The sequence below is a fragment of the Ruditapes philippinarum genome, unplaced genomic scaffold (genome assembly GCF_026571515.1).
Source record: "Ruditapes philippinarum isolate M1 unplaced genomic scaffold, ASM2657151v2 ctg1353_1_1_1_1, whole genome shotgun sequence".
In the NCBI taxonomy this organism is placed as follows: Eukaryota; Metazoa; Mollusca; class Bivalvia; order Venerida; family Veneridae; genus Ruditapes; species Ruditapes philippinarum.
Window position 1 is genome coordinate 295,747 of NW_026861730.1, and position 18,469 is coordinate 314,215.

General features: G+C 30.3%; 1 protein-coding gene across 1 annotated transcript; it reads left to right on the forward strand.

The window, feature by feature from the left end:
• The first annotated feature begins 15,755 nt into the window (after positions 1 to 15,755).
• On the forward strand, positions 15,756 to 17,854 carry LOC132716624 (C-type mannose receptor 2-like). Its single transcript, XM_060699931.1, has 4 exons — positions 15,756 to 15,842; positions 16,365 to 16,622; positions 17,034 to 17,216; positions 17,584 to 17,854. Exons 1-4 carry the CDS (start codon positions 15,779 to 15,781, stop codon positions 17,832 to 17,834), a joined length of 756 nt encoding a protein of 251 aa, XP_060555914.1. The 5' UTR covers positions 15,756 to 15,778; the 3' UTR covers positions 17,835 to 17,854.
• The last annotated feature ends 615 nt before the right edge of the window (positions 17,855 to 18,469 follow it).

Consider the following 18,469-nt stretch of genomic DNA (forward strand, 5'->3'; position numbering starts at 1 on the left):
TTATATTATTGTGAAATTTGATTTATTAAATGAAAGATAGATAGATGTTCACTTTTTCTTTTCAGTTTTGCGATGAGGCTCTTGAAATACCCAATTAGAATGTTAATATTTTGCAAAAAGATCAGTGTTTTGTTCAATTTAATTTGTGTGTTATTAACTTTATTATTTCATTTTTAATGATTAAAGTTTTTTCTAAGTAAAGTTCATCGTTCAGTTTACAAAGTTTCTTAAATGTTATGAATTTATAAATATCTCAGATTTCTATCCGTAGCATAACATAGATTTATAATAAAACTGCATTAATGATTGCATTATGATAAAAAGCAATAAAATTCATATGCAATGGAATAAATAGAGGATATTTGTTTGTTTGTGTGTAAGATGAAATTTTATTTCATCGAGTGGGCTTTAAAAACAGTATTCTCACGAGTGGCGTAGCCACGAGTGAGAATACTGTTTTTAAAGTTCACGAGATGAAATAAAATTACATCTTACACAACAAACAGACACATTTTCTTTTATAAACAAGTTAAACGAAATTTCCATAATTTTAACGTTAATATTTAAATTTGTTTCCCCCATTGAGAGCCCCATTTAGACGGAATTTCACATTAAAAACAAGAAGTCTTGAGCTGAAAAATAAGTCCGCCAATCAAGGTTAAATGACGGTGATATTTATTCATTTTATTAAAAAAATATGAATGATCGCTTGTTTTAATAATAAAAACAAACAATTCTTGTAGGAGAAAAAGTCCAACCATCCATCCATATTTCTGTTACTTACTGCGAATTTATATTAGACCTGGCTTTGTAAAATGTAAGCGGCAGCCATTTTTTAAAGTTGTGTACTTCATGGGAGGGAAATAATTGTGTAAGATTCAGAGGGATATAATTTGGGTTTGTTAGCCATACACCTTTTTAAAAGAAAGAAAACTTATTTGAGGATTGTAACAGACAAAAAATAAGTGTTGACAGAAGTGAAAACATTCAGAAAAGGAGCTAGGAAAATGGAAAACTTGGAAGCTTGCTAAGGAACGCTGGGTTGTTTTACTTATTCTACGAGTGATGGCTGTCAATGCTTTTCAATTTTTCATAAAGCATACGGCAGTTATTGCTCTTAGGATACTTTAATATGCCCAAATGTCATCAAGAGCAGTTTTGCATGGGGAAGGAATGTATTTTTCAGATTGTATAAAAACGAAACAAAAATATTTAAGAGACGAAATTTGGTGATTGGAATTTAAATGAATAGAAGTAAGTTTTCTCTCTTTATTACTTTTGACATTTAAGTTATTTATCTATTTCAGCTTTGCTATTTCTTTTAACAGCCTGACATTGTCAGAATTGTCAGTAAAAATAAAATTGAGGTACCACATGGGGAAAATCTTAAAAAAGTAGTTTCGTCATTGAAAAAAGTGAAATTATATTTTGATAATTTTCACTGTGAAATCAAATATAATTTTCACGGATAAATCAGTAATCCACTGAAAAACATAAAATAATTCCTCATAATAAGATGAAGTTACCATAGGAATAAAACAGGTTTTATAGTAGTCCTGAAAGAAAATCAATGACTTGGTATCACGTTCCCTTTCATCTCTTGAGACAAGATTTTCTTAATCAACTACTATTACTGAAATATTGATTAGAACAGTTAAATCCGTAGATTTGGTTTAATATTCCGAATTGTGTGCGAATTTTATAAAATGGTATCGTTTGCTCGTGAAGACTTCGTTATTGCCTGGTTTTTTGTTTTGTTTTTTTAATGTACAACGGTTTTGTTGGCAACGATTTAACTTTCTCCAAACCTTCACTCTGATGATAAAGAGCAATTGTTCTTACTCAGGGGTAAAGTAAAATGTAAAATATACAGCCTTGTTTCGTGGTACCAAATATAAATGTACATATAATCATACTTAAGTTTTATGGCAAGTGTTAAATGGTCGTCCTGATATTTCTATATATCGGACAAAACATCACATTAAAGCTGGGAACTATTTTTCAAACCAACATCAATAGATCAACAGAAATATGATGGTATGAGGGCAAATGACGAAAACGATAATAACTAAATCTTAATATTACTTATGGATATAGATATTTAGCTTGCTTCTGGTTGTTTTCTATTATTTCCTATTATTAATCTATTATTAATTACTAAAGAAGTCATCCCGTCCCGTCCGCACTTTGCTTTGTGCCCTGTCTTGTTTTGTTTGCTGTCCCGCTGGGTTCCTTGCCGGTGGTCCTGCGTTGCTGGGTCGTGTCGGGGTGGCGTTCATTGAACGCCGTCGTCCTTGCTTTACAAATTTTAGGTATGTAACTTGCTGATACATGTTGATAAGTTGAGGTGGTAAGGTATATCTCTTGTTTTTATGAAAAGTATATCTTTTCGGACATGTTGTTAATTTAATTATGACCAACTCCAAGTATCTAACATAACCTCAGTGTGAGAAGGAAAACAAAACACTGTTAATTAGCTGCTTTCTTATTGAAAGAAAGAAGTACTGGTTCTGGTAATTTATATGATAAGTTGTTTTTTTTATTTGACAGAAGAAATTTTAATTTAGATATAATAAGATGATATATATAAATATAACATCTTAAATTTATCTAAATGCATTGAGATACGCGTCAATATAACTAGTCGAGTTATGCTATGAAATATAGTTGAAAGTTACTTAAACACAATCAATAAAACTTACTTTAATGAAATTTGTAAAGTTATCAGGTTATGTATGGAAAATAAGGAATATTTATCATAAAGACAACTTCAAAAAAATTTAAGCCGCCAACATTTATCCTATCGGTGATTCTAAAAATGACAAGTTGAAATATGATTCGAACCATTCCGAAAGAAGATGTAATAAAGGCAACCAATTTGAAAAATGCCTTAGTGAACAATCTTGTAATAAAGAAGATACAACCGTGTGAATGAAAAGAAAGGGTGACTTACTTTTCATAGCCAACGTAGACTTATAAAAATGATTATGGAGGGATATAATTTTTTCCTCATTTAGTAGTATAATTATGTGTGTGGTTAACGAAAGGTCGGACTAGTAGTCTAAGGATGTCTAGATGCTCGGGTTCAAAACCTTTTTTTCAATTGAAAGTCGGTATTTCCTGAAACAAGAATCTTTACATTCATTGCCAAGCACTTGATTGTTCCAGGAATGGTTTCATGTGTCTATATGCTTATATATTTCTTCACAAACGAACATAAATTATGTATAAGTAAAGGAGGTATGTTGAAAATAAGATAATAAATGTTTATTATACTATTGAATTTATTTTATATAAAGAATTCGTCAAAAGATTACCGACATAATAATCTTCATAAGCGCGCTGTTATGTGCAACATTTATTCAGTGATTGTTTCTATATCAATAAATGTATCGTCTCTACATAACTTACACTCTCTGTTGTATGTCTCTAATTGTAATGTTACATAGTGATAACGAAGAAATTGCATTAAATCATTTCCGAGTTTATGGAGGATTGGCAGTAATAACAAATGTAAGAGCTTAACTAAGAACAAATTTGAAGACGAAATCCTGGAATTTTGGTAGCTGTGGATCAATATCGGACCATTTTAAACATAGGTCCAATAATCTAAGGATTTTGTTCCGATATATTTTATTAAACATAATATTTGACTGTTGAAACGACTGACGTTTTATTTTGTTCAGTATTATGAAACAATTCAACATCAAATATTAATATTTTCATCTTCCTATTAAAAGAAAAACTAATAAGAATCTGTCTTGAAAAAAGATTACGTGTATCATATCTCTAGTTCCTTCAGGATCAATCATAACAACGAATTTCAGTCTCTAGGAGATTAAAATGATTTACTATACGTACGCAATCATTTATTATTGCTGTTTTAAACACTATAAATAATACGAGAAAATACGTAAGGTTTTAGTCGTGCAAATGTATGTATGGCTTGTTTAATTATTTTCACTTGTATTTTTAGTTAACATTTTAAAAAAGATCATCTGGAATTTAATAAAAAGGCTACGGATGTGAAACTAAATAATGATGTATCTGATTTTCTAAATTCGCATTAATAGTTCATAGAAAAACCCAAAGGGGAGACACAAATGATCTATTATGACAGACATAATAAAATATCTTAGCATGGGAACTATGTTAGATAATTATTAGTCGCACGTTATACAAAACAACGACGGTATTAAGACAAAAGAGCAAGCACAGTATGATAGTTGCAAATAAATGCATTCATGTCTAGGATAGTTGATTTGCAAAGGTCAATGATAAGCAATATTATATTATTCAAGAACGATATGAATTTACAAAAGCCCTCGAAATTGACAAATATATTGTTATTACTGAACAATTTTGCTGAAGCCTTGCTTAGAAAATTATGGAAAACAATATGGGTATTAAAGATGCATTACCCCTACCAACTTATTTTAACATCTGTTTAAACCGGAGCCTGCAGAAAAAGTCAGACGTGCTTTAGTTTGCACACTCAATAGAATGTATAAAATATTACCAACAAATTAAATGTATATTATATAAATAATTTATCACGGCAATGAACATAAATTTGAAGAAAATTTGTTATATATGCAAACAGAAAAGAACGTTCCATTTTTATTCAGATGTTATGATTTTGGAAACGATAAACCTGATACATCTACTATTTTACTATTTAAAGATGCATTGATCTCTGCTTGACAACCATTTGAGAATATAAGTAGAAGTGTTGTTTGTTTGTTTCTTTGTTTTTAAGATTGTAAAGCTGCTTTCTCAATCCATACACTTAATTAATTCTTCATGTTATTGAAGCACATACTGTATATATACATACCATTACACTAAAATGAAAATAGGTAACATAATAATATAAATTAACATTAATATAAATTAATCTTAGTTATCACCAGCTCCCAATATTAAACATGACCTCAGTGTGAGAAAGAAAACATAACACTGTTAATTACCTGCTTTCTTATTGAAATAAAGCAGTACTGGTTATGATAAATTATGTGATTCATTCATTCGTTAATTTTCTTTTGAGATTTGACAGAAGAAGTTCAAAGTTGAATATTATAAGATAATTTTATTTCAATTCACTTGTTAAATGTTTTTTTGAATAAATACGTTTAAACCAAATCACCAATTCTTAAGGCAAAGCAGAATAACAAATACACACTCAAAATAAAAATGGTCTTGTATTAGATTAAATACATGGTTATTGCGAGTACAATATGGATTTGATATGGACTGACTGAATTCGGACAATGAAAATGTATAATTATAATATCTAATTTACTTCATTTAGACATACATTGAATCTTCACTTTTTTCTTTTAGTTTTGTTGAATTTATCTTTCATATCTTCACGAATTTATCGTTTACCATCGGGTGTGTCATTTGGATAATGTGACTGGCGTAATAATAAACATATAAACTCGTTTACGGGAAAAGAAAAGAAATTATTAATCTCATTTTTATAAATCTTAAGTACATAAATACTGTATGTGTATTTAAATTCGCGGAAGCAAATTTTCGCGGAAAGGTGCACTTTGGGGGTCTATACAAATATTCGCGCTATTTTGAATTCGCGGAGGTGACTGCCGAAAATCATAAATTCGCGTAGACCACTCAGGTTAAAAAGGAAAATTACTGTAATCATCGTGGGAGTTCACAGTTATTTTCAATACCAAATGTCAAACAATACTCTATTGTACAGAAAAAGAACATTGTCTAGCGGACACATTATAGCAAACAAATGAATGCCCGTTAGCTTGAATAATTGTTCACAGTTTGCGTCATAAACGTCTTGACATCTGATCAGATCATGTTTTGTTTTTTCTGAACAAACAATTAAAAAAACATAAACGACTTTAAATGATGAATAACTTGAAAACAAAAACACAATTACTCAGTAAAGATTTAAATAAAAATTGTGAAAGCATATCACACGCTGATATACATTGTTCTATAAGAGCGCGAAAATATGACTATTAAGAAATTATTGGTGTAGAAATATTTCGCGTTTAAACATGAATTCGCGGGATCGAAGTCACCGCGAAGATCGCGAAAATTTGAAGCCCGCGAATATTTCTACACATACAGTACCTTGATAAAGGTTTTTAATACATACGCATGTGAAAGACCTTCAATTGATAGTTGTTTTGCTTATTCTGTCTGAAGTCGGTTAAAAGTGTATTTTGCATGATTGTTGTATCACAAGGTCCAAATGATATCTACTAGTATTATTTGTGCCAGATTAAGATTCTCTTACAATGATATTTTTTTACTAGTGAAACATCAGCGTAGATGTTTGAAGTAACTACATTACAAACAAGCGAACCTTTAGTTTACTAGCTTAAAATTATTTGTTAAAGAAAGGCATATATAAACATGGTAAACATATAATATCGTGAAACCTTTCAAATCGAAGCAATGTTTAACTTTCTTTGTGAGGCAAATCACATAAATTGATTAAGATAACAGTGATTTTATGCACCGCATCCGAACGACCATGATTCTATTAACCGATAGAAATAAATGTTTGAAATATATTATTTCGATTCTTACACGACATCAACAAATAAATGCTGCTGTACCTGACAACAAGATTTATTTCCATACCTATCAGTTTAATGGTTACGTCACATGTCTAAAAAAACTGTTATCAGTGATATGACTTTGTTGCATATTAATTCACACACACTTTTCGTCCTACTAGGTTCCATAGGAAAAATGCGGAGAATTCATGATCATTATACATATCAGCCTTAAGTTTATGATCATTATACATATCAGCCTTAAGTTTAATATTTATTATTAATCAGTTGTTTTTATTGTTATTATCATTATTTATTTATTTATTTATTCATTATTTATTCATTTATTTATTTAATGAATGTAGTTGACATGCGTTGAAATGAAATGGTTTATAATACTATATAACATATACTTGTTATGGCAAGCAAATGATATTTTTTGTAAATACTTAATATAAGCGTAACTAAGTAATATTCCATTTGGCTGCTGTCACTTACAATCTGCTAAATACTACTGAAGAGATTCAATTTGCTCACTCAATAGTGTTGTCATTCCAATGCTGATGATTAGATTTTTCATTACTTTGATTTTATATGAACATTTGTGTATTCTTGTATTAATTTGGCGGTGAAGAATCTCACGATATTTCGTGCCTGGACCTGATAGGCGTTCGTAAACTGTTGTTTCTGACAGAGCGTAACTGTTATGTAATTAATGTAACATTCATGTAGCTGTGGGCTAGTGGTTAAGCTATCTGCTTTCTTTTTTTATCTAGGGATCGTCGGTTAGAACCAAGTACTATTTTGTTCCACGGAGCACAGATTTTATACACATTGCGAAAGCCTGTTTCGTTTTTTTTTGTTTGTTTGTTTGATTGAGTTTTACGTCACACCGACACAGTATAGGTCATTTGGCGACGTTCCAGCTTTAGCGCTGGAGGAAGACCTCAGGTGCCCTTTCGTGCATTATTTCAGTCATGAACGGACACCTGATTAGAACAACCGACGTTCCTTAAGCTATCTGGATAGCTTCTTCACATGAAAGAATCCAAAGTCCCTGTTGGGATTCGAACCCACAGCGGTGAGGGGCAAGTGGTTTGAAGTCAACGACCTTAACCACTCGGCCACGGACGCCCCTAAAAGCCTTTCACAATCGAGCTAAAATAAATATTTTTCAACTAAACGTACATGTAGCTTATTGTGACATAATATATACCGATATATCATTAAATAATTTGCCTAGCTCCCCCTTCGTTACACCCCTTTCCAATTTGAATTTCACAGGTTTTTTGATTTTGGCTTATATGGGCTAACAGCATGGAAAGGGTTTTAAATTGGCTGGCATGTCAAATAGGGAAAAAAACACAAATTTTCTGAAACCCATGAATAATTTTGGGGGTAATCCTAAAATTTTTATAAAAAAATTCATATTTATTCATTTTTTTATGTGAGAAAACTTTTTAATTTTTGGTTTATTGAAATTCGAAACCAAATTTTTCTTTTGGGAAAGACTGGTTGTAAAAAATATTATGGGTTTACTGATAAACGGGAAAATCCAGTTATATTTTTCTGGGCTAAAATGGAAATATTTGACAAAATTTTTTATGTCTGATAAAGGGAATTAACAATATTAAAAAACAATTATTAACAGTTTTTTTCAGAGGGGAAAAATTTTATGTCTTATTATCGCAGGTTCCGCCATGGACTATTGTCTTAATAATGTATTATAGAAGTCACATGCTGAAACTGGTGCGGGCATTGTGCTTGGCGACAATAATTTCATTAACATTTTTAAATATTTGACACAAACTTCTTTAAACGTGATTTAATCTGTGTAACATTTATTAACTTAACTCATGCCATAAAATTTAAATGGTTGACACATTTATTATGTTTTCCAGTGGCACAATAATCTAGCACAATTTCAGACAGATATAGTTTTTATTGCGCTTTCAAAATAATTAGTGTCTATTGTTTCAATTGAATGCTTCCATCTTTCGATTCAATTCTAACGTGATGATTTAAATATTAGTCATCCTGTATTATCATATTTTCGCAATGATGATCAATATCTATGTTTGACAAAGCGACAAAACGATCGTTACATGTACATATTGCCTTTTTCCAAAGATAATTTTTTATAAAAATGCATGTCCATAAAGATACTTTCATGAGATAAATGCACGTGCTTATTATTGTCATCAGTCACATAACTATATATCAAGAAATAATATGAAAACTGTCAATAAGCTTTTTCGATAAAATAGCCAATTACTTCAAGTGAAACAATATATATAAATCAGCTGAGCTCTTAAAAAGGTCACACAGCGAACATTCATAAACTCCCATTCATTTATTGTTACAGTATGTCGTAAATATTGAGATTAAGCAACAACTGGCATTTTCATTGTTGTCTTTGTTCTCTAACGAAGCCAAATACCTTTATCTTAGATAAACATTTATGCTTCCATACAGAGCAATCGCTGGTCAAATAAAAACAACTCATTCTTTGAACTTCTTAATGTTTTTATTGATAGCCTTGGAAGTCATAGGTTTGTGTGATACAGTTACTTTGATTTCTTGCGAAATAAATCCTAATTTACAACAAATATGGACATTGAAAGGATAAATAGGTCCCCCTATGTTAGAAAAATTCGATTTTTAGAAGAAAATATGTTTAGCATCTACACAATCATGTAGTGGGTTTTCTATTTTGCTGTTTACTTTTTCATTTAGTCAGTGAATTCACTTGTAAAGTATTAAAACATACTTTTGACGTTTGTCAATTATAGGCGATATGTTTGTTGTTACTAGCATAAGTTATACTAATCACATCAAAGATATACTTAAAAGTATGCTCATTCTTGAGTAAAATATTTTTATCACATAAACTGTTAGCGAAATTTTTTATGTCAAAGCAATGGTGTGAAAGATTTTGTCTTTTTTGGTTTTTTTAGTTTTCGATGTTAAAAAAATAAATTTACAGATTTTTTACTTATTATTCCTCAGTTTTTTTTACAACATTTCTCTCGGAAATAATAATTGCCTTCCTGGGCCGGGGTTTTTTCAAAAAATTTTGGTTTTAAAATTTCCCCGAGGAAGAAGAAACTCCCCGGGCCCGCCCATCCATTTTATAAAAATTTTATTGTTCGGGGCAGTTGATAGTAACCCCCCTACCCAAACCCGTGGATTTTGGGATTTTTCCACTGTTAAGTTTCCAAAATGCAACAGGGCCATTTTGTGTTTCTGGGAAAAAAAATGGCTGATTTTTAATTTAGAAATAATCTTCTAAATTTGTCAAAATCCCAAAAACTTAATTTTTAAGTTTTTTGGGTTTTGTTTTTTGGGAATTTTTAAAGGCAAAAGTATTTTTCCAAAAGGGCCCAAAATATCGGGTAGGGAAACTTAAAAATTTTCCTTAGGGCAACCCAAAAAAAAAAATAAAAAAAAGGTCCCAAAAAAAATTCCCAAAAAAAATTTTTTTTTTAAAATTTTTTAATTAAAATTTCTTCCATTAGTTGGGGAAAGTTCTAACTAAGAAAATGAGTAATGACACTTGTATGTTTTATTAAAAAAAAAGAAAGTTATGACTGTTTAACTGAATTTTCTGAACAACAACAACAACAAATTCAGGTTGAAAAAGGTTCTAAAAGCACTTTTTCAGAAATGTTTCAATTTAATCCTATGCATTTCAAACAAGTTTTTATGGTTTAGACTGTTTTAATGATGATGACTAAACCACTGGTTAAAGGCATTATCCGGTGGTCATAGGACTGGTTAAAGTTAACCACTGGATAAGTTTTGAGCAACAGAACTTATCCAACGGACAAAATTTAACCAGAGGATAATGAATTTAACCACTGGTTAACACTGGTTAACACTAACCAATGTTTTGAACAACCGGATTCTGATGTCACTCACAACTTGAAAATTTACAAGGCCCAGTAACTGTCTATCGTCGCTCTTTCAGAATTTAAGTTAGCAAGTCATAAAGCTTTGAAATGTTCAAGAAAATGGTATATTGATCAGAAGATTATAAGGAACAAAAGACGAAAAGGGAAACTAAAATCAATAAATACGTTTGAAATTATATCATTTGAAAACAACTTGTGGACTTTATTACTGATATATATATTGATTTTGTTTGTTTGTTTGTTTTGATTGTGTTGTACGTCACACCGACTCAGTATACGTAATATGGCGACGTTCCAGCTTTACCATTACATGTTATAGATATTTCAATATTTCAAGAAAATTAAACTTGAAAAAATGTGTTATGATCTTTAGGGGTATTTTTATAGCTAAAAAGAGTTTATAGATGACAAAATAAATTCCTGTAATTAATGACGGAAACTCGATTTCTTTTGTTTCCTATAATGAACTTTTCTAAACAAATATTCAATAATAATTTCGCTTTCATTGTTCAAAAAAGTTAAAATTCTGGTATCATTATGATAAGATTTATGTAATAAGTTATTCTGTGTAGGGTATAAATTTGAAACAACTCTTTTCTAGAACTTTATGGCATTTCATAAATTTTACCATCTGCTTTCGCTTGTATCTATGACCATGTTTTTTTTTGCTTGTTGGTTGTTGGTTGTGAGTTGTATCTTTTGGTACCTCGACCTTTCTTGTTAAGGACGTATCTTTTTGTTATTCATAAAAACATATTATATAAAAATCACAAACATATCCTTAATGTAACAATCATGTTTCAAAACATGATTAGACTCTTAATGTTTTTTATATGTTGTTTCAAGTAATTAAATTTACTTATATACCAGTATATCTGTAGTATTTCAATACTTAATGCCTTTGAATAATAGTAATAACCAGCCCTTTATGTTTAAATTCATCAAGTCTTAAGTTTATTATTACAATGGAATACCCATATTTGTAGCTTGCATTAAAGAAACATTTTCAGCAAGTGAACAAAGTTATTTAATCAAAATCTAGAGTTACTGAAAGAGGAGAACTTGCTCTACTGTTATTATTAATTATAATTAAAGTATAATTAAAGTAGCTATTTACTGAGTTTGAAGTTTCATACAGAATGTTATTAGAGAAAAATTGCGACTGAGGTCAATGAAAACCGATACTAAATCCTTTGACTTTCATAAAATGAAACCAAAATCTCAAATATCAAATCAGCATTTCCCATTAAAGTAATAAACATATGAAACACGCGAAAAATGAGACATAAAATTTTGCTCAAATAGAATTACTAAACTCTGTGTACTAAATAGGTTCTTGTGTGTTTAACCGAAAATGTCATATTATAAAATAGTCATCAGGATATTAAATAGGGTCATCTGACCATATTGCGTCAATGTGACACGTTAGTGCATGAAATGCAACGTATGTTATATCGCAGATTGATTTGTTTTAGAAAAATCTGGATAAAATGTGATCCCTTGGAAGCATTAATCTCAACAAAAATACATGAAAATTGCAGACTCGGTTTGAAAGTGTCTGTATATGAGGGATAATGAAAAGATGCAACATCCCCCACGCCCCTTGTATCAAATGAGTTTTGAATATACATGTATTATTTTCTCAAAATACATTGATACTTAACACCAGCACATTACAAAAGTTGTTTAATCTAGATTAAAACGAAAGTCTAAACAAATTATTTTCATTTAAAGTTAAGAAATACTTTCTTACTGAATAATAACCACCTTAGTTTTATGTAAACAAGATGTATTTCACTGACTTAAGTAGTAACGACAACAATTTTAATTGTTGTAAATCGCTAGGCGCATGGGTTCAAACCCCGTCTTACCTTATAGCTTCCTACACAGTCGAACTAAGTCTGTATAAATCAATTGTAAATCTATATAAGTTTAAATTTGCAACTGTTTATAATATGTTGTTGATAAAACAAAACCTCAATAATTACCTTTGAAAAACATAACACATAAAGATAATATGTTCCAAAATATTTAATTCATTAAACGTTATCAGTGAAATATTGGTATTGTAGATTATGTACTTGATGATAAACTTCCGGACATAATATTGATTCTGTCATTGCTCTACTGTAAAACCTACAGAAATATGGAAGCATATCATTTATTCATAAGAAACAGACGACGTTAGTGAGATACAAAGTCTAATGAAAAACATAAAATGGCAGTAACTACACAGAAATTGATATTACTTATATTTTATACATTATAAATCATTTATCGCTGACACGGTATCTAATTATTTATCGCATGTTCGTCATAAAAGATAGGGCCATGTCTGAAGAATAGATATGGGTAATTTTCAAATGTCACTTCAAAAACACACTTATTTGTCAGCTTTTTTTTTTACTGAAAACAGTTTGAACATATATAACATCGTTATCTCAGGATCAAAACTTATTTACTGCACAGACAAACAACTGGCTTTGTCGCCTCTTTCATTAAACACAATTTGAATTTAGGCAAAAAATATTAAGTGTGATTCTCATAAGTAAAATCCATTGACTAACATGCATTTCGAGTAAATCTTTCCTAAAGTAAGGAACGTTTAGCTTCTAAAGTGAACTATTATCAATATGATACCTAAACCTAAGTAACTCAATTTCTTTCTATATTTTGTTCACTTTTATTTTGACCCAACGCTTTGTAATTTTGATCATTTTACTACCAAACTTAACTAGATTTTGCACTTAAGTTCGTAATGTACAAGAAATGCCGCCTCTTTACATCGGTAAAGAGCAAATGTTCTTTTGAAAACGCGTAAGAATCTCATTGAATTTCTCACAGGGTCATTGAAAATTCGTACGTCCTTATCTTAAATAAAATGAATTTCCTTTCAGGAACGCAGCCTTGAATAAATCTGTATGAAAACAATTACGTGGAAGTGTCATTCATCCTAAGATTTTAAGACCCCCTTTTAATATTATCAATCTTCCTAATCAGGAAAGATCAGTGATTTTTTGACAGGTGGCGTCTCATTATTGCGAGGTTAAACGGATTTATTAAGTCATTGATCTTCATTAGCCGTTTCGTGAATTGAAGGAATAGAAGGACGATACCATTACAATAGAAGCATTGTTTAGATTTTCGTGTAGTACAATTTATAGGCTAAAACACATTTTATGAAAAGTGTTGAGTACTACCATTCAGAATATTGAAGTACAAGTTAAGTATCGGTTGCATTGAAGAGGAGGACCGATTGCGACAACTTTAATAGCGTAATACATACTGTATAAATATGTATCTTGTATATAAATAACGCTATAATGTGCTGTCAATAAATGTTCTTGCTATATGTCAATGAACGAACCTCTAAGAGGTATAATAGTTTCTTTGGTTTATTTTGTTATCAATGACATCAAGCGTATATTTAAATATTAGAGTTCAAGATACTATCAAAGATAGTCAAATGTATAAAGGTCTGATGCAATTCAATAGATTCTGAGTATAAAATATTTAAAACAAATATGAGGAAACTTTTAAATTCGCTGATCAATTATATTTAAAAAAGATACCCTCAGCACAAATTCAATAGGGGAATATTTTTTTCTTGAAATTGACAAAATGTGAAATTTATTTATATCCTGGTAACAAAAAGATAGAGGTAATTTAAAGGGGTAATTAAGGATTATTTCTAAAATAGGACAGATTAAAATAGGTTTGACGCCATTATTATTATAAACCCACAATTTTGTCTGTAGTAGCTGTTTGATAACCAAATTTATTATGGAATGGTGTATAAAGTAATTTTTCTGCTGTCTTAAATGACAATTCTTTGTATGAAAGGTTTGAATCACCATGCCTAAAAGAGTTTATACCAGCTTCAATTATGAAATGGAAACTAAAAACAAAGCCCAATGCTCATAAGTCCACTTTATTTTTGATTGCGACTGAGATGTTGCACTTATTCTTCATTATCCTTCATGTACATATTCAATCAAACCGAGTCTGCAATTTTCATGTAATTGTGTTGTGATTAATGCTTCTGGGGGATCCCTTTTCCCAGATTTTTATACTTTACAACAGCAGGTGTCAAGTGCCGTATGGCAACTTTAAAAAGTTGCCCTGTACTTTACTTCAGTGTTGCTATATTGTTCTGGTCCTCCAGTGTCCTCCGGGATCATTGATTTCACACTTTTAAGTATTGAAAATTGAGTACTTGTGCTAGGGCGCGTGAGGGATGTTGCACTTATGCGTTATTCCTCATGTGCGGACACACCAAATCAAATTAAATCTGCAATTTTCATGTAAATTTGTTGGGCTTTATGCTACCGATGGGATCACACTTCAACCAGATTTTTGTGCTCAACGTCTCTAACCAAGGTTTGAGTGGTTATCAATTATGTTTTAGCTCTTAAATTTTTCGTCTAGTGCTATAGCAAAATACATGTATACGTGTACGGTAAATAATTATATTTCCTGGAATGTTTGAAGAGCTGCACAAACAAAAGTATAAACAATCTAACAATTTAAAAGTGTATTGTCATCTAGTAATATGTAGACATTTACATAACATTATCCATGCACATGGGCGACTGTAGCTTTTTCTAGTGCCTAAGACGACAGCGAAACTCTGGAAACAACTCTGTGGCAGCATATAAAATTATACTTAAATACAATAAATGTCTTTTTAAGACCACCACAAATCATAATTACGTACCTAATATTTCTGATCAAACATGTATAAAAAGTAACTCTTAAAATAACAAGTATCAAATGAATGTGTAACTTTTAAATATTTGTTTGTAATGATGAATATGAATAATATTAACAGTGTGAGAGACAAACATTTAGATATTTTTATCAAAATATCAATCTTTAAGGTAAGTATATAAAGAACGAAATAGCGGATATCACCGTGTTGGCATTTTTTCATTCAAAACCTGTTTTAAAGTGTACATTTACCTTTGCTAGATTGGCCGAAAGTCTCGATGCATTTATTTTCCAATAATTACAACAAAATATTTTCTGTGAATGATTTATCCTCTCAAAATTTTAACAAAGGGAGTTGCTAGAGAGAAAACAAAAACATACTAATATTATTATATGTTCCCAAAAACCTCTCTGATTGTCGATGAACTGATTGTTGTTAAGTAAGGTGTTTTGATAGCCATTAGTTAACATCGAACAATACAATACGAAACACGTCACAATTTTCTGACCAATCGTTAATTAAACAATAGCACAAATACGCAAAGGAATCCCATGATGGCATTTATGTCTAAAAGACATAACCTTTCTAACAGACATACGCTTTAAATAAGCATGGCCAATGTGTGTATGGAGTACCTTATCATATTATTTGTTATAATTGGATCTTTAAACAATGGTAATTATAAAATATATATACTCTTTACCCTTATAGAAGTTTTAAGATTTTTTGAAGAGTTTTTTTACATCATTTATTTATAAATGTGTTGATGTCATTAAGTCGCAACATTAAATAAAATATTTCCTTGATGCTGCTTGTGTTCTGATATTTTAAAACCGAGGCTTTACATAACATTGCAAAAAAAAATTTAAATGCAAAAAGAAAATTAAAAGTGTTTCTATTCCGATTACATACGGTTGACATTACATGATTTTGACATTAAGATCATATAAGGAAACAAAACACTGATATGATATAACTTGACCTTATATTTGTTTGAAGCTTCGTTAGTCTTAAATTACATGACATACATGTAGTCTGATATTTATTTCATTTTTTAAATACATTTTGATACTTTTACAGAGAGTAACTTTTGCTAAATTGTGTTTATATAGTATAAGAATGTCGATGTGGTAAATATAGATTTGACTTTTATCAGTTAGGATAAATTTTTGATTGATTATTTGATACATTTTACAGTTTGCTCTGAACAGTGGTCATATTTCCATGATGGTTGTCAGACGCCGTACGGAAGAATTGGTTTGCTGTACAATCTATTTCTGTCACACTGCACAGCCGAGTGCAACGCTAATACAAAATGCACGGTGTTCGGATATTCATCTTCGGACAAAATGTGCTTGCTGTTCGACGAAACGTTTTCCATAGCCAACAGTGAATGTTCGTTAAAGACGGTCATGTTCTATAAAGTCGGCAATTTCTCCGGAGGTCCTAAACCCGGTACACAGTTTTAAGATGTATTGTAATTAATTTTGAAACATGTTACATGTCGAATAGAATTAAAACAAATTATTTCTGGTTATAATTTTAGAAAAAAATGTTGAGTTCGATGGCATTATTGTGAAAAAAATAAAAAATCTGGAAACAAAGTGATTTTTTAAAAAAGATTTGGGTTTAATAAATGTTTAAGACGTAAATACTGGTAAACTGTAAAGAATGTGATGTTATCCATTTTAATTATGCTTATATATTTATAAAAAAATAAAAAAAACACCGGGAATGATTTACTAAGATTCTTATACATCACTTTGGCACCAACACACAATGTTTTTTCGTGAAAATATTTAAATGACAAGCTTATTTCACATAACTATAACTTTCCACTTAATACATGCTTGCGTATTATTATAGCTGACTGTGGTAATGCAACTGATTATACCTACGTGACGTCATTAAATAAATGTATACGCTACAAATCCTCAAACAGACTCTCATGGAACGATGCGAAGGAAGATTGTGAAAAGGAAGGGACTCATCTCATTTACGTGAAAACAAAGGCGGTACTCGATTACATCCAGGGCTTTCTAGAAACAGGTGGGTGTTTTTGTATTCACATATATCTTTGCAAGCTTTAATAATAATAAAATTAAGCACAGTTTATAAATATGACTATGTTTCAGTCTTGATTGGGAAACAAACTGCGTTTAAATTTTAACTAAAGTTTTTTTTTTCAATTCTGATTACAGTACGTCGACAAGTATCACTGACACATAATGAATCTTCAACTTAATGACGACTTGTCAAGAAACACGAAATAAACAAAAAGAAAACAAGCACTTTAATTTATTTTTCGCATGCAATAATCATTTTTCGGACTTTGTTTGATTAAATCTTTATTAAAGCAAATATACGAAGCAAATTGTTTTTTTATTATTGATTAATTATGTGTTGTTTTTTCCAGTTAACTCAAAATACTGGATTGGCGGTAAGCAGTCGGCGGTTGGTTCAAATAAATTTGAGTGGTTGTCTGGGGAAACAATAGATGTGTCAAATGGAGGTAATCTCTGGCTAGAAGGACGACCAGCGGTGGACAGTCCAACTGATAATTATTGTATTGAGACAAAAACTTCAAGTGATAGAAAGTCATTCGGACTTTATGAAAAGCCATGTACACATAGTCATAGGTTTTTCTGCGAGTTAGACATTCTGTAAAAGATTTTTTTATTTAAATATCTACGAAAAGAATAGAAAAAGGTATTTTTATTTTCCCGATTTATCTAATTTAAGAATGTCCGTTGTTATCAATACATGTTGAAGAAAGGAAATAGTTTTATAAATTTACCGTTTTAAGTCGGTTTATATTCAGTCATGTGTATATCTCATTGTTAGTTTCAAACGCGTATATTTCACTTCCAGTTATATGCATATATTTCATTGTGTGCACATATGCATACGGGTATACGTCTTCAAAGGTAAAAATATTTATATTGCAATATTCCAGAGTAACAATACATTACGAGTTTGGTGATGTGACGTATTTTGTTTATACAGTATATATGGCTTAAAAACATCGGTACAAATAGTAAAATATACAATTTAAAACGTTCAAGCGCTAAGATTGTGGTCATTTCTTGTCGTTGAATTTTAATCATCTGCAAGGAGTCAATCATAATGTTTGTGGCGAAAATATAGTCAATTTTAATAATCCTGAAATTCAAAGATGTTGTCAGTCAACATAAAGGCTTCAAATATTTATATTTTAAAAACTATCAAATTTGATTGAGAAAAATTTTTTCAACGTTTCAGTTTAATACAATTGCTTCAAATAATAAGTCATGAGAACATTT